Raw genomic sequence first — 23,788 nt, 5'->3', positions numbered from 1 at the left:
GCATATCAATGTTTGCATTTGAAGTACTTGTTTTCAGAGCACTTATATCCATGCTTCTGTTAAAGGCAACCATTAAGTAATCAGGATTATCAAAACCCAACAAAACAATGGGAAGTACTGGAGCACTTTTTATTTGTTTTTAGAGCATTTGGATGCTCTAAGGGTAGAGCTGTCAGTGGCTGTCTGATTTGTGCAAGTATTAATTACTTGAGAGAAAAGCCATCAGAAAGCTGAGGGATGGAGGGAGAGACCTGAAGATCGAACTGGGGAACTCTTCTGTGTGATTTTTTTTTTGTGTGTGAACCAAATTCTCTAATCTCCTAAGCAGTTTTTTTTTTAAGATTTATTTTATTTTTATTGAAAAGTCAGGTATACAGAGAGGAGACAGAGAGGAAGGTCTTCTGTCCGATGGTTCACTCCCCAAGTGAGCTGCAACGGCTGGTGCTGCACCGATCCGAAGCCAGAAGCCAGGAACTACTTTTTTTGATTCCACATATGTTTAAGAGCATGTGATACTTTATAAACAATGTGTACATTATTTATTTCATTTAACATAATGTCCTCCACTATCACTTGAATTTTGGGTCACACAGACTATGTCTCGGTTTTTGTAAGAAATTATCATACACTAGGCAATTTACATACAGGAAAGTGCTGGCCCCTAGCTCTGGAAGCCAGAAAAACCAGCAAGGAGGCACCAGCAGACTCATCTTCTGGTAGAGTCCATTCTGGGTCACAGATGATTCTCCTTTTCCTGTGTCCCAAGTGACGAAGGGGAGGGCAATTTTCCAGGGTCTCCTTAATAAAGAAAGGCACTTATCTCATCCATGAACATGTACCTCCTGTGACCTAATCACTCAATTATCCGCTTTAAATCAGAATGAGAACACACAGTCGAAGCAATGTTGTGTACATTCACGGAAATATGCTCTTATTTAGACTTTATTAAAAAAAATTTTTTTTTTTTTTTTTACTTATTTGAAAGGCAGAGTGAGACACACAAGGAGAGACAGAGACAGTTCAGTTGGCTCACTCCCCAAGAGGTAGGTCACAACAGCCAGGGCTGAGCCAGGTTAAAGTCTTTTTTTTTTTTTTTTAAAGTGTCAACATATTTTTAAAAATCCACAAAGTATTAGAACTCTTTGTTACATCCAAGGCCTAAAGAGCAGAGATCCAGCTGTAGTCTACTTTCCTGAGTTTTCTCAGTTCCTTTTCTTCAGATTTTGACAACTGATGGATAATGTCTTCTCCCACATCCATGTGTTTTATATCCTGTACCTTTTCTGTAAAAGTATTTTCTTCATCGGAGTTGTCACTGTCTTTCTCTTCTTCCATATCTACATCATCTGGAACTTCTTCAGCACTTTGACAGAATAAATCAAAGCACTATTAAAAAGTATTTCTAAACAATGACTTTCTAAAACACACACATATATAATCTTACAAATCTTGTAATGTGTGCCCCTTAAAGATTGCCAAGTTATTAATTTTACACTAAATCCTTAAAACACATACACAGGATCTCTTTCCTGAGACTGGTTTCAGAGTATTTCACTTGACCTAATAGCACTCCATCTTTCCATTATACTTAAGATCTGAGGCAGAGCCTCACCAGCCATCTTGTTGCCCTAAACAGAATAAACTCATTTGAAGATCTGCCTTACCTTCTTGTCTCCTTAGACAGCAACAAGGAATTGACAAACAACGAGCACAGGAAAGAAGCAGATGGCAGCACGTGGGCTGGAGTGTGAAGGAGCTGCAGTGAAAAAGAAACACAGGGTTTCATTTACAAAGTTTATCTCTGAACACTCTGGTTCTTCAACGTCCCCTGTCCACCTACTACTGTAAACCACAGGAATCAAATATTAAAGGTTTTTCCCATCCGCAGAAAAAAAGCCAAGCCAAACAAAAAGTATTTCTATCTTTCCACATTTTTGCAAACTACCAAAGGCTTCCCAAGATCACAGCAAATTAATGTCAAAATCAAATAGTGTACAGCATACAAATATTCAAGGATGGTTAATTATAGGTTGAGTATATAAAAACCCCAACTTACAATCTGCTTCACATTAGTTATTTTATTAGACACTTACCTCATTAACTGCAGGTATGTTTTCTGTTACAGGTAGTTGTACCAGTTCATCCTCTGAAACCTCATGAGATTTTTCATCCTGTTGCTGCCTGTGCTTTCCCAATATGAAATAAAATGGGGTTGTTGGAAGGCTTTCTTCTGCTAGCAGCTGTAAAGATTTAAGACAAAAGCAATCACTTTAGTGGAGAGGACCTGCCTCTGATTAAATCCAAAATACCTGGAATGGAAGAAACGTAAAGGCCTAGTGTTTCACTTTTGGAGACGCTAACAGTGGACCCTATCGTGACAGAAACAATATAGATTTACTTAGTAGTTTCCTCACCAAATCCTACACAAACACCAGCAAAGCGTATCCTGCAATAGAGCATTAACTTCTAGTGTAAGGAGAGATGGCCGTAGTTGCAAGGAGCTAAGAAAAACATGGGCTGGAGGACTACTGAGAAAGCACTTGGGTCTTTATCTGTTCCTCAGTGCTGGCAGACGCTCACAGTGCATTCTTGGACAACAGAATCAAAATTTTAGAGTTTTAGACCGGGGGTGGGGATGTTCTTTCCATGGCTGAGTCAATTACACATCATATCCAGGGGTTTAGAGCACACTGGCAGCCTGATCCAAATTCCTGAGACGAGAACTCTGGAAAATTTTATCTGGGCATTTTGATCAGATTGAGAGGAAACCTAAATGTAATGACATTGAGGATTTTCCTAACAAAACAGCATAGCCAAATAATTTTGACCAAAATATAATCCCTCGGAACATGCCCCACATTAGGGCATGGGAGTGGGAGACTGAGTGGGGTTTCTCCCTTAACATCCCCCCTTACTCCAGATACATGAAGGAAAAAATGTGGAAATACCAATCTTACCCACTTTCCTGTAGCCCTTGAACCTTTTTAACTACGTAATGATTATCAAAACTATAAGAAAATCGGGGGAAAAAAAAAACTGGCTCCAGAACCAATGGCCAATGTGTTCTGTGTAGACGCCAAAATACACAGATGCTTAAGTCTGAGACGGTATGCATATAACTTATGCACGTGCTCTTGTATACTTTAACTGACCTCTAGCTTACTTACAATTCTTAATACACATATCACGTGAGTAGCTGTTACACTATCGCTGTGAAGTACTTACAAGCAGCCTCTGTGTCCAGTGCAGATGCAATCCCTATCCCGACATCCGCCCCCAGCATATTTTCCATGCATGATTGGTTGAGATGTAGAGTGAATCTCTGAGATACAGAGCACCAATCATATTTGACTCTTGAGATAATAAGCTTATGCTATTGCTGGTAATTTAAAAAAATTTGAAATCGGACTGTAAGTCCAGTTAATAAATCTATGTTTTAAAATTTTCATCTTTCTCGAACTTGAGCTCCATAAGACAAGCCCTTTTAGGGAGACAACGAGGCCTACCCAAGGAGCGGCGCGGCATACCTGCTTGCTTGTTGGTGTGAGTTTCTCTTCAGGAGACTTTGTACTAAATGTCAACAAACTCTGAAAAGACAGATCAATTAATGATGCAAAAAACTGCAGAGTGCAAAGCTAAAGAAGGTGATGCAGATGTTAAAAAAATGGGAACTTGAGTTTTTGTGTTGATATATGTATCTGCCCACTGAAAAACAATCAAAACTAACTTATACAATGAACGTGATCAGAGTTCTGAGATACATTTAAGAACTGCCAATGAAATAAAACTTGCCTGATAGATCAGATTCAAGCTACTATTTTTTTTAGAATGGCAAATCAAGTGATAAAAGTTAAAATAACCCTGCTAATAAACACTAGTTAAAGTATTTTAGTTGTCTTATGCATGTTGGCTGCCATGGAGTTAACACAGGTAATACAGCTTTAAAGGAAAAATAGCTTTAACAAACTCACACTAGTAATTCTGCTGTACTGAATACATGAACCTGGTTCTTTGGGGGAAATGCTATCTCTTTTGGGAAATAATCCTTTAATGAAAGTATTGCCCAGAAATAAACCAAGCGATTATCTCTTTTGAGGGGAGTGGTTACCTGTGATTGTGTCAGGAAGTAAAACTGGGACCTGTTGAGCCACTGGTAAGCTTCTGACGTGAATGATTCAGGGACATCACGTGGAACAAACACTCCCCACTGCACTTGCTCTGTGGAGATATTCTTTTGAACATACAATGGCCTTGGCTCACTAGGCTTAAATACAAACACTGGAGGGGAAAAAAACAGACAGATCATAACATGTTGCCTGAAATCTTAGTTCCAGACTCTGGCTAGTAGGTAATAAGCATACTACAACTTAATTCATTTAGCAAATGGCCCAGCTCCTGGCTATTTTAAGCTATGACTCCACAAGTGTCTATTGGTTGCCTACTATGTGCAAGACTATTAATAATGAGGGGTATGATTATAAAAAAAGAGAAAAGTAAGTTATCCTGCTTCAGAGACCAGAGCCTACTGCAGAAGATAGGCTTCAAAATATTACTGCTAAATTGTCTCAAGTGATAAACAAAAGTATGACCATATACATAACAAGGTGTTGGAGTAAGAAGGAAAAGGCAGTGTCTGAGACACAAAATTGTCAAAAACACATTTGATTTCAAGGCAAGGGTGGCTGCAGTTTTATTAAGGACACCAAAACGAAAATCTTGACTGTCAAGTATGGCTTCTACTTACAATCTGAGCCCACTGAAGACCAAGAAACTGCAGCGATATTCTCTGATTGAGGATCAGCTTCCATTATGCTAACATTTAATTTTGTACTCCACTCCACTGGGGAAAAAGACAAAGGTGAATCACTTCTAAAAGATTTTCAAAAAGATTTTAACCTACACACACCACTCAACCCAATCTGCATCTGCTTGTTTACTCCCCAAAGCGCGAAAAATAGCCAGAATTAAGTAACATCGAAGCTAGGAACTACTGATGCGAAATGTGAGCAAAACTGTTGAAGAGTTACTTCCAACAAAGTTACCAAATCCATTCAGTATTAAACAACTACGAAGCCTTTCAAATATATACTCTGATGAGCAAAACACCACTGGTTCATACTTGGAGCAGACCAACATGAAGGTGTCAGGGTCACTGTCAGGTTGACACACACTAAGGAAACATTACGGTGGAGGGCAGCTGAAAGCTGGGCACACTCAGTGGAGAAAGCCAGGATGGTCCAATTACAATTAGTTTGCCATCAAGTAATCTGTCACAAGCCTACTCTTCAGGTTTTGGAGATCTAATGTGTCACGTGAACAGCTATAATCTCCAGACACAGGATCAATGAGTGCTACAGTTTGATGGCAGCTGTCCAAATGCATTCTCAAGTTACTCTTCAGAGTAAAAAGTCTTACATGCACAACTGAGCAGATTCCAACAGCAAAGAATGCCATTTTCTGTGGTACCGACAAGGTATTTAGAGCATGTCAATTTCCCAAAGCAAAGGTGCCTATGAAAAAAAAAAACACAAGGAAGTTAGCAACTAGCCACTGGCATGTCTAGTTACAAAGCTGCAGGCTTCCAGAGGCTGTAGGTAGTGCTATATTTAAATGGATGATTTTTGTTTACAATCATTCTGAATAAAAAAGGGGGCAAACATATACAAAAGGAGAGGTTTATTTGACTATTCTGGTTTGATGACTAGTTTTGTGACATGAGCCAATTTTTCCCTAATATGCAGCAATGAATATGCAATAGAGAAAACATGTTACAATGTACCAAAGTCACTGATAAAATGTATCCTCGTTGGCTATAAAGGAAAACCTGAAATTCAGAGATTTATACTAATTTCATTGGCCATCTGCATTCTGTGCTCATGCCCAGTTATCTAAAGTAAAATGAGGATACACTGGTACCATCCCTGGCCCTTCTCAGACACAGGTTTGGATGTAGTTTAGGTTTACTGGGAATACCCAGCAGATAACCACTGAGGCTGACGTACAATCTCTGCTATTACCTGAGACACCCAAGGAAAACCTGTAGGCTATTTAAATGTTAATCCCAACAACAGAAATGTTGGCACAGTTCATGTTATCATAATTTTCAGCTTCTTGTTTCATTTATCTATAGGCTATCTTTGGATAAAAGCCCAAATTCTCACCAAAGTTTAAGCAAGTAAAACTTAAAAGTGCTACATATTCTCCAAATGGATTTCCGTACCTTATTTTTCCAGCTCGTTGGCAAAATGTACATTTCAGTTCCCATGTTTCTGAATCCCATATTGTGACTATTTCCTCAAAACTAACTGCTAGTAAAGAGCCATCTTCACAGAAACAACAGTTAGTTGCCTGATATTTGTGATAGCTACCCACAAAGTCGCAGGTCCAGCCGACAGCTTTTCCTGTGGAAATATAAGCCATGATGCTTAGAAATGGTATCAATGGGGATAACATAACACAATAAAGACATACACACAAACAAAAAACCAAAAAAGTCTGCTCACATAACTTCAAGTTGAAATGCTATAAAGTGTGAACAGATTTGATCTGTACCCCTTTTGGAAGACCTTGGCCTCCCTCTACTGGATCAGGGAAAGAACTTAAGGTGAGCCAAAGTCCACTTTGCTGTACCTTGTACAAGCTACAATAATCAGAACAAGAGTCATCAGAAGGTTAATAAAAACGCTGAGGGAAAAAGGTGTAAAATGTTGTCTCTTAAACCTATTAGAATTAAGCAAAATCCTACAGAATTCAACAAGTTGGAAAATGTCCATGACATCCAAGTTTGAGGTAATTAACTTACTGTATATATCTGAATCATCTGTTAATATCCATACTTTGAAGTGACCATCCTTACTCGCAGTAACCAAGGTGGGACTGTCAGACCTCTCCGCATTGCAGAAACAGAGAGCGGTAATTTGGTCTTCATGTGGCATGCTGATCTTTGTGTTAAGGACAAACCTAGAGGGAAGGAAATCACAAGTTCATTTTTGTATCAGAAGAATCTGATATCTTGTACATATCATGCATTCTAGAACAGTGTCTATCAGAATGGACAACGGATAGGTTATCAACCAGAATGACAATGAAGTACTCTAGTATCACAGGATGCAGTGTTTTCATATACAATGTACTTCTTAGGGATCATTATGTAAAGTAGTCCACCAACTGGCATAAAATGAGTATAGAAGTCATCAATCAGCAATACCCGAAGGCCTACTGTGCCACTCTGCAGGAAGACTGTACCGATTATGATTCACGCTCTGATTTTGCAAATGACTGGAATGCCCATGAAAGTCACCGTGTGTGCAAGGAAACAGAGAAAAGCTATTCAAACCACCTTGATCACTGCTTTCTGTTCTCAGACACCCAACTGCTTCTCAAAGCTGTTTCCCAGGTTAAGAGGTGAGTGCAGTGGTCTTTAACATGCATGGATGGTAAGAGGAATGACAAGAGATAGCTGCCAAATCCTTTTGGGACCTTTGCGCAAATGTAAAATGTAAAACAGGCTTCTTTACAGTATTCCTCTGAGAACTGGTAACACAACAGGTATGTGAGTACTAAGCCTGGTTCATGCCATTTGGCAGGGAAGTGATAAAGGGTTGCTAGAGTTATCAGTCAAGAAATCAGAAGGCCCCTTGTCTAATCAAAATACAAAGATTACAGGCCCAGCGGCATGGCCTAGTGGCTAAAGTCCTTGCCTTGAATGCCCCGGGATCCCATATGGGCGCCGGTTCTAATCCTGGCAGCCTCACTTTCCATCCAGCTCCCTGTTTGTGGCCTGGGAAAGCAGTCGAGGATGGCCCAAAGCCTTGGGACTCTGCACCTGTGTGGGAGAGCTGGAGAAGCTCCTGGATCCTGGCTTCAGATCAGTGCAGCACCAGCTGTTGTGCTCACTTGGGGAGTGAATCATCAGACAGAAGATCTTCCTCTCTGTCTCTCCTCCTCTCTGTATATCTGACTTTGCAATAAAAATAAAAAAAAATCTTTAAAAAAAAACCCAAAACACAAAGATTACATCATATTATATCTTCAACTACACTTTAAAGAGCAAGGAAATATTTTGATTCTAATCTGGGATTTTTTGGTAATAAAATGTCTCTGTTGCCCACAGCAATGGCTCAATGGCTAAATCCTTGCCACGCAAGCATTAGGATCCTATATGGGTACTGGCTTGTGTCCCAGCAGCTCTACTTATCATCTAGCTTCCTATTTATGAACTGAGACACAGCACCTGGCTTTGGACTGGCTCAGCTCTGGCCATAGTGGCCATTTGGGGAGTAAACCAGCAAATGGAGGGTCTCTCCATAAACCTGATCTGCCTTCCAATAAACAAATAAATAAACACAGTACAATATTAGAAAAAGATAATAGTGGGTGTTACTTTTCTATACATATATCAGTTGACATCACATCGTGCCTTATAGTACATCAGTGCCTTCTCAGAGCAGAAAGCTTAATTAATGGCTTTATTACAAGAATAGCATCTCTCCCTTATCTCTAATTCTAAAACTTACTAAAATGAAACAGCTCAAAGTATGACAAATGAACAAAACTGGAAGCCAAATATTTTATATTCGGAAATCAAGAAGTGATAACGGGTTATATTACCCTTGTGTTTTCTTATTATATGTCCATAGTTTCATCTGTAACTCGGGTTCCGTTTCCTTTTCTTGCCGTTGTTCCACAGTTGCAAGCCAGTTACCAAAGCAGCCAAATGCAGCTTTTCGTAGTTCAATTTGGATCAGACCATAATCATTGATATATTCTTGCTGTATAATATCTAACTGACAGATGAAAAAAATCACAGGTGCTTATTAATGCAAATATCTAAATGTTAACAATCATTGATTGAATTGGTAATTACCTATTCCACAGACAACTTTTAGAATCTATAGTAAAAGTCTATTAGCTAAACAGGAACAGTGAATTGCTGCTATGGACCTAGTACATTATAGAGCGTTCAATGTGGTGATGACTACTTCTCAATGACTTCAAACATTTCCTGACTTTGTCAAGTACAGGTCGACTAAGACCTACTACATGATACAGCAGAACCTCGCACAGTACTTTTCTTTCGTTTCTGAAGACAGGTAAGAAAGCTTCAGATAACAAAAGCTAAATTCTGTAACAAAAGATACAGAGAGTTGAAATTGAACCTATTATTTTCAGTCAGAAACAAACTAAAAAAGACAAACTGTATTCTAATCAGGTTGTTCTTTCACACAGCAAGTTAAGCCCCCCAGTAACATTCATTTGAGTGCCTGAGATCAAGAGCTGCCTCAGCCTCTGACCTAAGCTACTGCAGTTAGCCTGCCTGCGAGGCAGATGATGACTCAAGTCCTCAGGCTCCCGAGTCCCTGGCTAATGGCTTCAGCCTGTAACAGCATGGCCATGGCAGGCTTGTGTGGAATGAACCAGCAGATGAATGATTTCCTTTTCTGTTTCTCCCCTTTCTCTTTCAAATATTAATAATTACACCAATAATAACAATGAAAAAATTTGATATCCTTAAAAAAAAAAAACCCAAAAAACAAAACTGATATCCTTTCCTAATTGTTAAATAAATTTAGTGGTCATTGTGAAGTGTTCTGAGCTTCAACTCTTCTTCCAGACACTGTATCAGCTTCCTTTTTTTGAAAGATTTTGAAGGCCACAGTGAGAAAAATATGAAGTTTCTAGCTGCTATGACAAAAATCTAACAAGTACTATGGGGAACAAGAAAAAAGTAGCAAGGATTGTATTTATCAGGATTATAAGTATTTCACTATACGCTACAAATTTTTTATTGTCAATGTGTGAATGTGACAGTGATTATAACAAGAAGATACAGATTTGTGTAACAATTCAAATACACTTATTTCCGCATCCTTGTGGCTCAAAGGCATAGATGTGTTGGGTAGCTGAGTATATTCTGAAACAAAATGAAACAGAAAAAGACATCAAGCAGGAACATCCACTGGCTTGTATGTGAACTGTAACTATGGCCTAATTAGAATTATGTTAGAACTAAACTAAGCAGCAACAGGTAAGACTTACTAAGTTCAAATAAACAGAGCATGGGACTTCGTTTTGGAAGTCACCAAATAAATGATTCAATCCCAGTGTTTTCCATCCATTTTAGGACTAGTTAATGGATGAAAATCTTACATTGTATAACTGCTTATCACTCTGGAGAGAATAAAACTGCAGGTGTCCAGGTTTCCCATTCAAAACCAAGGCTTTCGTTCTTGGATCCACCATCAACCCGGTAAAGATGTTCCTATCTGCAAAAGCAGTGACAAATAATAGTCAAAACCTGTGAAATATTCCTCTTAAAATGTACATGAATCCATATCCAAAGAGCTCGGCAATACCTTTCACTAGGCCTTGAATTACTGCAGATGCCTCAAGGTTTCGGTGAATAATGGTCATTTCTGTGGGTTAAAAATAAATATTTTTAAAAATACAAATAGCTTAGACCTTCAATATGAAAAAAGCCACCTGAATTTGTATTATTACGAAATATACCAGATTTTAAAACAACAAGGGAAGTTCAAGTAACTTAGGGATTTTACTAAAAAAATTCAAGAATGATTTAGTTGAAAAAAACCCCAGGAGGTAAAGAGTTGAGGCTGTTCTGGACATCAGTTTTATCAGTGAAGTACAGGAATACTTAACATTTAAGTATTAATTCAGAAATAATATACAACAGATATTTGGTTTGAAGCAAGTCATGAGTGGATTGCTCAGTGATATTCATCAACTGGGAAGAAGCAATGGGCTCTGGGATTTGCAATGAGGCCTAGCCCAGGATGAATAGTAGTTGCTCACTAAATCATCTGTGACTTAATGAATTTCAGGTCTACTTTCTGCTCTTTCTGACTGCTATTTAAAAAATTATCTTCAAAATAAAAACAAAATTTAAACTTACTATTATCAGAGTGAGATGTACAGAAGAAATCCCCTGCAGGTGAGACGGAGATGTGCTCAATAGTAGCTCCTAGACGAGGCAGAAATTCTTTATTCTTCTCCATTGTATCACGCCATTCCACCAGCACAGATTCACGACCACCACTTAGCAGACTGGTGCCTTCAGAGACAACCAAAGAAAGAAAATTAAGTTCTTTTGGAACACACAAACAAGGAATTATCATAACTTTAAATATAAGACAAATGGTTTAATGATCACTGGTGCAAGAATGTTTCCTTCCAACAATATCTATTTGTTACTAAGCATGTTTTTGCCAATGATTATAAATGCTAGTTTGGCCAGAACAAACATATTCTAACCCCAGATAGGTTGAAAGACATATTTTCCTAACACTTAAGTAAGAAATAAACCACTTTATATTCAGCCATGTAATCCAAAAAGAATACTTTCCAGTGTATTTCATGGGACCAAACAACACTACAATAAAACCAGGATGAAAATCTCCAAACAAAATGTCAGCAGCCTGAATCCCTTAATACATTAAAAGAGTACATGTCAATGCAAAGCTTGTTAAGAGATTATTTTGATACCTCAGAAACAAATTAGTGCAATCAAAACAATTTACAGAATAATGAGAAAAATCATTTATTTGAATAGGAGCAGATCAAGTAAATGATAGAACTCTATACCCATTGCTGGTCAAAAATTTCAGCAACTCAAAAAACAACATTTAAAAAATTTTAAAAGCTTTATCAAGGCTACCTAGAGAACTTTAATGTGAAAATGTTGAATCTGAACATCTCAAGCACTAAGGGTAAGGCCATTAAGAAAACTTTAGGTACTGCCTACGATGACAGAAGGTGTACAAGAAGGATAAGGACCCCAAAACGGAAGTCAGCAATGACAAATCCCAGTCTTTGCCCTAGTTTGCGGAGGGACCACAGTTAAGAAGACCTTGATGGGGAAAGGCAGAAGAACCAAGATTAGGATAGAAGAGAATAAATCTGGAACACACATATTCATGTGCACAGAAGCACAGCACATAGACACTTGGCACTTTGGGGGCGCTAAGCAAGGTAGATGGAGAAGATAGCTAGATTTTTATCTGCAGAGTCAAAAGTTACTTATTCCCTTTCTAATCTCAATCCCTACATATTCTCATCTGTACTCCTGTTGTATGACTCTGTGTCAGACTGTGTCCCACCCCAATACACTAGTTACTGTTCCCCAAACTGAAGGCTTAGGTAAGCTGATGCCTTCTATCTCCTGGAGTTCCAGGGAATGAAACCAAGTGACCCCAGAACTTTTCAGGCACAGTCTTCCCTAGCATCTAGCATTGTTTCAGTGACTGACACATACCAACACAACTTACAGCAGCATTTGAGGTGCTAAAAGTGACTACCAACAAAATGTACTTTGAATTTCTATTGATGACTACCTTATTCACTTTAGAGCTGTTTTCTTTACTTCTTATAGCTGTATTATACAAAATGGAACAAAGCAGCACCTTACTTAATTTAAAATAATGAACGAGGCAATCCAAAGTGAAAACCATGAGCTCCAAATCTCACTTACTAGCCATGTGACCTCTGGGATGATAAAGACATGCTTAAAATTCATCTGGCCCATGTAATTCTAAGCTTCTCAAAATATAAATATGGTGAGCTAAAACACCTGATTTACATACTTAAAATTTTAATCCAATGATTAATATTCTACTTACCTGTCACTGAAAAAGCCAAGTCCATAACAATGTCATGATGCCAATGTAAGCATGTGTAAGTATATTTCTTTTCATCATCAAAATTCCTCCTATCAGAGGAAAACAAAATTATTATCTGAATCACAAATGTACGTTAGAAAAATGGTGATGCAGCAAATATAATGAATGATTATATGCCAAACATTAAACAATCTTAACATCAGGCTTAACTAGTCTTAATGAGAAAAATCAGCACTGTTCATTTCTAATCAGTCACCACAATACGACAGTTAGGGTATCCATTAAAATCTACTATTGTTACTCTTATTTTCTAGGTTAAAAGTTGACAAAGAAGTTCCATTCAAAAACATGAGCGTGGGGTTTTTCTTAATCTTCTTATAAGCCCAAGAGCAGAGCTGCTAAAATACTAAATATTAAATGAACAGCACAATAACGAAAGAACAGAAGGATGGCAGCAGTTAGTCTGTTATGCTAGTGGCTTTCAGCACTTTCCTCATAGATCTAGAGATAGCTGCTCCTGTAGGAGTAATATTAACAGACACATCAACGTCCATTATGTTCCTTGTGAGTTAAAGATTACTGACCAAAGACGGATTTTGCCATCCAGGTGCCCGGACGCTATGCAATCTTCCTTTGGGTGACATGCTACACATGTGAAATTGTTCTTAGCGTTCTTCTTATTCTTAGATGAGGATAATGTAAACCTAGAAGAAAAATGCTTGTTCATTACTGAAGTCTCTTACTGAGTGATGATGTTTTTGGGTAAAGGAGACAACCCAAATTGGAAAGTTGCACAACTCAGTGAATATAAATGTATTTATGTGATTTTTATTTTTAGACACTTCGATCCAAGAATCAAGCATCCACTTTGCAAACAAGCATTACTAGAGAATATAGCTTTACAAACCTAATATTCTATCACACCAATTTTATCTAAGGAAACCACTACAGGTGTTTAAAGGGAAAAATCCACTTGTTCTAATATCCTATTTCCTATTCTTTACCTAAGAATCTACTAATTTTTAGCTCTGAAGAAGTCAGGATCCATACTAAAAAATGCAGCGAAAACAAATGTGAGGGGTGGGTGTTCCTTGCAGAGTTAAGATGCTACTGAATACATCTGCATCATATGTTGGCGAGGCAGGGCCTGAGTCTAGGCTCCAGGCCAGGTTCCAGCTTCTTGCTCACTTGTATTCCAGGATGCAGTGGGTTGATGGCTCAAGAACTTGGTCTCTGCTACCCGGATGAGAGGCCAAACTGACCTCTGCGCTCCAAACCTGGCCAATGTGGGTTTCTGGGGAATGAACTAATGCATGTGAGATCTTTGGTGGTTTGTGTTTATGTTTCTTTGCCTTTCAAATAAAGTATAACTAAATACTTTTTAAAAAACAAGAGTAAAAGGAGAATAAATGTTAATCTTGGGAGAATCAAAGGGAGCAGGAATAGCATCATGTGAAGAATGGTAACTCACTGTTGAGCACTAGGCTCTGAATGTTTTCTTTTTCATCTTTGCAAAACTACTGAATCTACATCTGCATTTTTAAGATTTATTTTTTTATTTGGAAGGCAGACTTACAGTGACAAAGAGAGAGAGAGAGAGAGAAAGAAAGAGAGACTCTTCCATCCACTGGTTCACTCTCGAAATGGCTGCAACAGCTGGAGCTCAGCTTATCTGAATTCAGAAGCCAGGAGCTTCTTCTGGGCTTCCATGTTGGGTACAGGGATCCAAGGACTTCAGTATTCTAATGCTGCTTTTCCAGTCCATAAGCAGGAAGCTTGATCTGAAATGGAGCAGCTAGCACTAGAACCTATGTCCCTATGGGATATTGATGTGCAGGTAGATTAGCCTGTTGAGTGATGCTATGCCAGCCCACACATCTGCATTTTAACTCTATATATTAATTTGGGGTGTGTCAGGGTTCAAATGGACAAATCTGACTAATCCATGTGTCCCAGAGCTTAGGCTACTTCCTATTGTGGTAAAATGGCAATGATGATCACCTGGTGAAGACTTTTAAATTGCTTCCAAATATAATACCAAGTTTGTAGGCGGGAAAACCTTCCTAGGATTTGTGACTACCATTCTCTCCAACACTAACTGCCATGGCCAAAAAAAGCCTCACAAACCAGTGGCCTCACAAACCCTGGTAAGACGAATGTAGAAACACCTTTGGAGCAGAGAGAGAGGGATGAAATGAAATTCTAGCCTATGTTGTTCTAACTCATACCAGTTGTTGACCTTGTTTCATGGCTTTTCGTTTATGGAAATGTATAGTGATGCAGTACTGGTGTTTACCATACCCAGATGTGGGGATATAATGCAACATGTATCCCTGCTTGCAGACGAAAGATGGATTCCTAATCAAGCTGTTGGAAATGTGTAGACAAAGGGATGCTGGACTGTCTGACATTGTCTGTACTAGCAATGTTGGGGTACACTTAAATAAGAGACTGATGGAATTATGATTCCTTACGAATGTCTATACCATCGTAGCAAAATGGGGAAAAGTCCGTCAGGAGCAAGGAGCTCAGGGTGGGAGGGAATCCCAGTCTATACAAAATTGTATCACATAATTCAAAAATTCAAAATGAAAATATAAAAAAAAGTTAAAAAAAAATTCCAGCCTAAATAAAATAAAGGGAAATAAAGGAAACCTTACCTTGATGTTGTTTTTCTTTTGAGAAAATAAACAGACAAGTAAAAGTCCCGTACTGCAGCCACATACTCTCCCTGTTATTTCAAAGAGATGGAAACATTTACTAGAATAATCAGCACTGCTAAGGAAGACATACTGTCAACACAATAGCTGACACCAGCAGTAAATGTGATTGGGAAGACAATCTTATCTTAAAAGCAAGAATTGAAAATTGCAATTGGGGCACATTTTGTCATCTTATTCTCATTTCTTTCCCATGGAGTTGGAATTGCTAGGTAAAGACACTTATACAACTTTAGCCCATATCCTGCCAACATTGAGTGCTCCAATGGATGTGAATCACAATCTGTGGTTCTGTGTGGAAGTGACGACTAATGATATTGAAGGATTATGATAGGAACAAGTTTTCTCTACAAATTAATCCCTTTCAGAAGAGAGCCAAAGAAATGCTACAAAATGTATGGGTGAAAAAACATGCCAGTGAAGTGATACCCAGGGGTGTCAGATGGCACACAATGTTTAAACAATAAAGTAATTTACTAATAGGGGACAGCTAAGTAAGACATGACAGGAACATTACAGTTACCACCCTCAAAAGCATTTTCCTATTCATTCATGCTGAAATGTTCAGTAAAAAGGAACAAGACTTTCGATCCTAACTATGTGGAAAAAGCTATTTCATACATGCTAAAGAAAATGTCTACAGAGGGAACCCACAAGTTAATTCCTGATAAGATTATATATTTTATTTCCTTGCTGTGATTTTGTGTAACATCCTAAGATTCATGAAGTAGTATAATTACGGATAGCAAAGGGCTGTTTTTGAAAGATGTGGGTTTAAAATGAAACCATGTGATACTAGTCTTTGTATGGGATAAGCCAAAAGATATGGCACAAATGCCCAAACACCAGGGTAATTAAAAAAATTACAAGGACAACAGAGCAGAGTATACAATCTAAGAATGGTCCTACAAAATCTATATGATAAACTTATGCTAAAGCAATGACAGAGATCACTTAGTTACTAACAAACATATAGATATCTAACAAACATATAGTTATGTAAGGCAAAATAAAGCCATGACACCATAAAATGACCAGAGAAAAGAAATTCTAGGTACAAAGCAAAAGTAAGAAAACCAAACCTACCTCATTTCCAAAAGCAACACACTTGGGTGACTGATTTATATAATCCAAAACAAAGGAAATCTCCGTAGCCTGTATTTCTTGGCTTGATGATTTTGGCAACTTCACCGAAACCAGCTGAAAGACATCTAGCCATAGGAAGCTACATTAATGTAAAGCCTCTTCAAAGAAATGTATTTGTCCACATGTCTTACACAGGCAAAAACAGAAAACAACGTGTCTGATGGGTATATTCTACAAATCCAAGTTCTTAGGTAAGCTTTAAAATAGAGACAAAATATGAATACAAGTGATTGGAACAGCCAAAAACAGCAGGCCACCTGAGACAGCTTCCAGAACAACTATGGGCTGGCCACAACGGTTTTAGAATAAATCACTTTTCTGTAACATGGACAGGTGCTTCTCTTCATATATCTTTAAAGACATTTCTCCCCAAGGATTTCATGTATTTAGAAAAAAAGCAAAAGCTTTCCCACAGTTTACAAGGTAATACAAGATTCATTCTCCTAGGAAGTCTCTTCCAGGTCTCCCAGGAGGGTACAGGGGTCCACGGTGTTAGGCCATCCTCCACTGCTTTTCCAGGCCATCAGAGGGAGCTGCATCAGAAATGCAGCACCCAAGACTCAAAGAAGCACCCATATAGGATACTGGCACTACAGGTGGAGAATTAGCATGCTACAACACCACACTGGCCCCTATGTTCATTTTCACTTGGAAAACACAGAGAGGGATCTTTCATTTCCTCATTTACTCTTCAAATGCCAAAACATGGAGCCTGGTTAGCACATTGCACGGTGGCCATGTTAAAGCTTTCTTGTTCGGACAGGGTGCAGGGGCATCATGAACACTAAGATCAGAAAATCTCTTTGGAATAGGATTAAATTCTGTAATGAAGGATAATTATTCGTAATCTCACACTAGGAATCCCTAAATGCTCTGGCAGATGACAAACTAACAAGTGAAAATACGATTAATGATAACTTAGCCACATTTTAGGTTTTTAACATTAATCTATTTTCTTTATTTTAAAAAAAAATTTTTTTAAAGATTTATTTATGTTGATTGGAAGGCAGATTTACAAAGAAAAGGAGAGACAAGAGAAAGATCTTCCATCTGCTGCTTTACATCCCAACTGGCCAAAATGGCCAGAGATGAGCCAATCCAAAGCCAGAAGCCAGGACATTTTTCTGGATTTGCTATGAGGGTGCAGGGTCCCAAGGCTTTGGGCTGTCCTATACTGCTTTCCCAGGATAAAAGCAAGGAGCTGAATGGGGAGCGGAACAGCCTGAGTCACAAACCAAAGCACTTCTGGGATCCTGCAAGGCAAGGATCTCGCCACTGGGCCATGGTGCCAAGCCCAATCTATTATCTATAATACTTTGTACACTGATTCAAGATCCACTAATGGGTATTCAATGGGGGTAAAATGATAGTGATGCTGAGGACTGACCTTTACTAGGAAAACAAATTCTGGCCTACCTTTGCAAACAGTTTTAAAATTTGAGCTCTGTAGTATACTATTACAGTCATATATAAAATAATCAAGGGTAGTTCTTTGGAATAGTGCTTAAGTTGTTGGTCGAAGTGCCTGAACCCCATATTACAGGACCTAGTTTAAGCTCTAACTCCACTTCCAATTCCCGCTTTCTGCTAATATAAACCAGGGAGGAACAAAGTGAGCTCAAGTAGTTGGGTCTCTGCCACGCATGCGCAAGACCTGGACTGTTTGGTGCCCTGGGCTTCAGCATGGCCTAGGTTGGGAAGTGAGCCACCAGAAGGAAAAGGTTTCTCTCTACCTTGGCAGGCACTGGGTGCAGCAGTCAAGATGTTTGCCTGCATTCCAGTTGTGGCTCCACTCGCAGTTCCAGCTTCATTACTGATCTGCTCCTGAGCAGGGTGCAGGTGACAGCTCAAGTGCTGGGATCTCAACACACATGGAAGTCCTGAATTGAGTCCTAGGTTTCTGGTTTGGGGGGGCACAGCCCTGCCTATCAGAGGTGTTTGGGGAGTGACCAATAGATGAAATCTGCCTGTCTGCCTTTCAAATAAATTTTCAAAAATAAAAAAGCATCATCACTGTGTATTTTAGAACTAATGCAAAGATTCCCCAAATGAATGAACAAAGAACAAATGCAATTCAAACTCAAAACACCATTAACTTCAGATCGAAATGAAAACGAAAAAGCTTGAGCACAGCCTGCTAATCCTTTACCAACGGAGCTATCATACCACACAGGGACTGGTTTTGCCCCAACTGCTCCACTTTCGATTTAATTCCCTGCTTGTGGCCTGGGAAAGTACCAGAGGATCACACAAGTTCTTGGGCCCCTGTACCCAAGTTGGGGACCTGAGGGAAGATCCTGGCTCTTGGTTGGCTCAGCTCTGGCCATTGTGACCATGTGGGGAGTGAACCAGGGGGATGGAAGGCTTCTATGCTTGTCTTTCCCTCCCCAGCTATAAAAATCTACTTTTCAAATAAATACAAAATAAATCTTAAAAAGAGAGAAAACAGAAAATGCTAACTCATTCAATGCCAATTTACAAATTGTTACTTTGCGGATACCTGGTTCTTCTTTGGTGATTGTAACAAAGACAGAATCTGGAGCAGAAGCAACAAGGAAGAGAGCATGGAGTTTCTGTCCCACCACGAAAGTCTGAAGGGGAAAAAGGAACATGCCGTTTAATGTCTGTTTCCTCCCAAGAGGAATTTTAAGGTCCAAAAGAGTGGGGATTTTTCTTTTTCCCTTTTTTGCTTACTGCTGTATTCCCAAAAAAGAAGAGCACCTGAAGGATGATCAATACACTTACTACTAACTCTCAAAGTTTGGGACATGCAGATTTACCTCATTCTTTTTACTGGTTGTATAGCATTCTACAGAATTTTAACTAACATGAGCATATTTTTTCCTCCCCAGAAACTGTGTTACAGAGACTATATATGTGTATCACTTAAAAGTGACTCCATGTTGATACTGCTTTGGCAAAACTATTTCAGGTTTACTCTCATTGGTAGTATAGCAAAAATTATTTCTCTGAATTCTATCAGTAGAGGTTATTATTATTTTTTTCATCTGTGAATCTGGCTAAACGAACAGTAGAGAATGCCAGGTCATTTGTTTTAACTGACATTTTTCATTAATAAGGTTAAGCATCTCTTTATGTTTACATGCTACTCGCATTTCTTTCACTGTGCATTCATATAGTTCTACTCTATCCGTTTCCTCTCTGTCACTCACTAGGTTGGTGGCTTTTTTCCTACTGGCTTTGGGAATATTTTCATATATTAGGGGATATCTTTTATAAATATCTTCTAGTAAAATCTTATTAGAAGTTCAAAATTTTTTATATAGCTGAAGCACCCTTTCCTGTTTGTAAAATGAGGGTATACATTTCATAAGTAGGTCTTTCAGAGGAAAAAACATGCGCATTATATATTATGCTACTAATCCTTTTCACCTAAGGAAAACACAAGATCAACCCACATACCTTTATTAAAATTCCATCTGTGTAGTCCCATAGCTTAATCGTGCCATCAAAGGAACAAGAATAGAGCTAAATAGGGTAAAAACAGTACAAAGCAGATTTTAAAATGAAATGCAATAACACATCAAATCAACAGCTAATTTTCTGTTCATGTATTCACTGTTAGTCTTAAAGAAGTGGAGTCATTTACTTACACTGCTTTTGTAGAACAATCTCATAGCCCTCTGAGGAGGACTCAACCTTAAGTTTTAACCAAAATGGAGGCGGAAAAAGCCAACTTTCTACCCTAAGGGGTAAATGGTATTGAATTATGATAAGGACTAAGAGTGCTCCCCTTTTTGTTAAGTCAAGCCACCTCCACATTACGCAGGCACTGAAGGAACGTGTCTCCCGTGATTGGAGAACGTCCTGATGTTTGTGGCACAGTGTGCTGAGCCCTGCTGTGATGCTGGTATCCCCCAGAGGTACTGATTCAGCTTCCTGCTAAAATGCCTGGGAAGCAAGTTACCCATGTGAGGCTCAGATGAAGATGGGAGATCTCCTTCCATCTTTCCTTTCTTTCACCCAACTCCACCTTTCCATTAAATAAATAAATCTTAAAACAAAACAAAACAAAACAAAACACTGCAACACTTCAAATCCATCAGTGCTCCTGTAAAATGTAACAGGAATTATTACTGGTCAGGGACCAGATTTTAGTAGCACCAATAGATTATTTCTGTGAGATAGTTTTTTCAGGCAAGTTCAGTTTAATGTTTTCTGTCGACACAGTATGAACACATTCAAGTATCAGCTGGTTTTCACCTGTAGATGGTTGTTGGGGTTGAGCTGGATTCCAGTCACCAGATTTTTATGTCCATGCAAAATGTGGACACACTCTTCTGTGGCCGTGCTGTAAACTTTAATGAAGTCTCCAGACACACACGAGATATACCTGGTTAAAAAGAAAAGCAGTGATTATGTGCTCCTTAAGCAGCATAAGCTTGTCATTACACAGGATAAAAACAGTAACACGGGGCCAGTGTTGTGTTGTAGCGGGTAAAGCCGCCACCTGTGATACTGCATCCCATAAGGGCAGAGGTTCATGTTCTGGCTGCTGCACTTCCATCCAGCTCCCACATGGGTGGCAAGGACACAAACACTTGGGCCATCTTCCACTCTCTTCTCAGGAGAAAGCTGAAGTGCAAGCAGTACACTTAGGATATGAACTGGCCCTCTGATAACGGGACACCAGCATGACAAGTGGCAGGTTATGCTACAATGCTAGATCCACCATACATTTTTACAAAGTCAAGTGCAGATAACTTCAATTGTCAGCCTTATCATTTTCTGTATGAATGACATCAGGGAAGTTGCTTAATATTTGTAAACTCCACCATTTTTCACTGTAAAATGTAAATAATTATTAAAGAATTTAAATGAAACAGTGCTACAGACGTGTAGCAAACACTTAATAAATGGCAACAGTACCTAGAGCTTATGAATGGCAAAGAGCGCAATACAGCCACAAAGCCTGCCACTTAGGACTCATTCTGTTAACATCATAGAGGAGAAATTATGGGTGGCTTCAAGCAGGACCCAGGATTTAAACTAGATTCTTAAGGAAGTATAACTTAATGGCTGGGAAGAAAAGAGAAATATCAAAAATAAAAGCAGGGTAATAATTAACCCTTATGCACATGAAAAATAGAGTGTACCAACCTTACAAATAAAGTGTGAACAATACATAAACACAATATGAAAAAGGAGAGTTGAGCCAGAGCAAGGCAGGCACTGACAGCCAGAGACAAAACCTGTTGTGAATTAGGCAACAGCAGCAAAAACATCAGAGCGTTCTGACCAAGACTAGGGATAAGTGTTAGGTAGTAAATGTATAGAAGAAATGCTCCAGCATACAGAATGATCTGCAAGTGGAAAATTATTTAGAGCCAGGGATGTTAGCATCAGTCATTTCGGAATGCAAAAGCTGGGCAGGCTGGAAATGTGAAAGTCAAGACTGATCCATCGCTTCAGTTTTCTATTCCCCAGCATTCTAACACCATAGAGGACAGGACCGAGTAGCAGCTGTCGGGGGCTGCGGGATGGGAGAGGCCAACAGTCCTGGCTGGGAAGCAGCAATGTCTCCCACCGGAAGACCAAGGACTTCCAGGTTACCCACCACTGCCCCACTTGCAACAACACACTAGTAGGCCGAACAGAAATTTTGTCCTAAGAGCAATAGGAATGCCACTCTATCCCTAAGTGGTCCGGGCATCTTTTTTTCCTTCTACAATGTTTCTTTCACATGATGTAGACAATAGACAATAAAGCAACATTGATGACAAAGGAGCTACACTAAATCGTTAAATGCCAGGTACTGGTGATGCGGTCTAATCAGAGTATTAAATATTATTCCCATTTCACAGATAGAGCAACTGAGGCCGACTTAAGCAATCAGATCTCAACATGGTTTCAGCTCGTTCACAATTCAACAAATTTCATGCTCAACTCCAAAAAGGGTGGCCTTTTTTTTTTTTTGTCTATGGAGAAAGTATAATTGTTAATTGCTTACTCTTTCCCAAACCTGATCTCTATACGAAAGGGTGGCAACACACCGGCTGTTACTCAAACGCAGTGGGGGTACTCACCCGTCCCTGCCCATTTCCCTGCGTCCCAGCGTTCGGAGCTGCTACTAGACACGTGGACCCGCCCCCGCGCCCCTCAATCTACAGGCAAGTAAAGAGTTCTGCAATGGGGAGGCGCACCGCAGCCCGCAATACTACAGATACAAGGGGATTCTTGGTGCTCTGCCGGCTGCCTGTCCCCGGCGTGCCCGGCGTGCCCGGTGCTCGCCCGCGCAACTCCACTGCCCAGATCGGCCCGCAGGCACCTCGCCACGCGCCTCACAGTCCCTCCCCGCCCTGGACCCGGCCAACCACGCTGGGGGTCCGCATACTTAGAATCCGCAGAGAACACGGCTCTCCTGAAGTTCAAGGCGCTGCCGCCACAGCGAACCACGCGGGGACTCTCCTCCGCCACCATCTTCGAGCAGACGCTAGACTCCCTGGCCCGGGAAGCCCCAGACTTCCTGAACTGAGCCGGGTAACTGGGCGTGTTCCCAGCGCACTGAGCCCATCAAGGTTTCCTCTAGGCCTGAGACTCTATGGTAGAACTCAGCGCCTGTGCGGCCATCTTTTGTTTGGGCATTGTCAAAGAGCCAAATGAAACACATTTTAGAAAGAAGAGCAAAGTCAAAACAGAAACAACGAATTTATGTTAGAAACCTCTACACAGTTTGTTGGAGAGATTTCTCTTTGACCTTGTCAGTCAACATGTAAAGCTGCTTCCGCCAGAAGCGAAAACGGCCTCAAAATATATCACGTGATCTCCAGCCGCCCCACGGAGCTCTTCGCCTAATAATGAAATCGGGCTCGGCTAAATGACGTAAGCAGCTCGCGCGTCTGATAACTAGGTGGCGCGGTTGAATCCTAGGGTGGCAAGGTAGCATTTCTTGTGCAGGCGTGTCTGTGACCTGTTTCTGGGGAAGTCGCACGCGCTGCTACGGAAACCCTACAGCCCCGAGCGCCTTTGCTTTTGCTTGGAGAGCCGGTTTCTCCGAGGTCCCGGTGAACTGAGTACCCGTGTCGGGAGGCTCCGGTGTTTCCTACTCCCGCCCAGTCCCAGACAGCCGCTCTCTGATTTACTAAGCCTTGTTTGGGGCGTGTTACCTTGTCCTAAAGCCTTTGGTTTGGAAGCTCTGAATGCCTACTTTACTCCTCTAACTCCACGTCCTGGTCCATGCTATGTTGAGGGGTGCGTCTCTACCCAGCCGTTCAATCTGTTATTATTTACCTCCGTGCTGGTCCTGAGGATGAATAACCACCGTTG

The 23,788-nt window shown here is 39.9% G+C and overlaps 1 protein-coding gene across 1 annotated transcript; it reads right to left on the bottom strand.

Moving 5' to 3' along the window:
- Positions 1 to 466: 466 nt before the first annotated feature.
- WDR75 (WD repeat domain 75) lies at positions 467 to 23,031 on the bottom strand. The gene is made up of 21 exons (XM_040971843.1): positions 22,857 to 23,031; positions 20,726 to 20,855; positions 19,925 to 19,990; positions 19,002 to 19,092; positions 16,442 to 16,566; positions 15,296 to 15,366; positions 13,220 to 13,339; positions 12,636 to 12,724; positions 10,913 to 11,071; positions 10,356 to 10,415; positions 10,150 to 10,265; positions 8,611 to 8,786; positions 6,803 to 6,960; positions 6,221 to 6,401; positions 5,416 to 5,510; positions 4,745 to 4,840; positions 4,109 to 4,278; positions 3,528 to 3,587; positions 2,094 to 2,240; positions 1,665 to 1,756; positions 467 to 1,363 (listed from the first exon to the last, which is right to left on the bottom strand). Exons 1-21 carry the CDS (start codon positions 22,940 to 22,942, stop codon positions 1,159 to 1,161), a joined length of 2,493 nt encoding a protein of 830 aa, XP_040827777.1. The 5' UTR covers positions 22,943 to 23,031; the 3' UTR covers positions 467 to 1,158.
- Positions 23,032 to 23,788: the final 757 nt, after the last annotated feature.

The sequence above is a fragment of the Ochotona curzoniae genome, unplaced genomic scaffold, assembly GCF_017591425.1.
Source record: "Ochotona curzoniae isolate NIBS_2020 unplaced genomic scaffold, NIBS_Ocur_1.0 contig_2210, whole genome shotgun sequence".
Taxonomy (NCBI): Eukaryota; Metazoa; Chordata; class Mammalia; order Lagomorpha; family Ochotonidae; genus Ochotona; species Ochotona curzoniae.
Note: the sequence above shows the minus strand (reverse complement) of the source record. Positions and strands in the feature narration are given on the sequence as shown.

Bases quoted from the DNA above. Each gene is read 5' to 3' on its own strand.
- WDR75 (XM_040971843.1), bottom strand. From the start codon at position 22,942: ATGGTGGCGGAGGAGAGTCCCCGCGTGGTTCGCTGTGGCGGCAGCGCC. The intron at 20,856-22,856 runs GTATGCGGACCC...CTTTTTAACCAG, and splicing joins GTGTTCTCTGCGGATTCTAA to GTATATCTCGTGTGTGTCTG. The intron at 11,072-12,635 runs GTAAGTAGAATA...TTGTCTCTGAAG, and splicing joins CTTGGCTTTTTCAGTGACAG to GCACCAGTCTGCTAAGTGGT.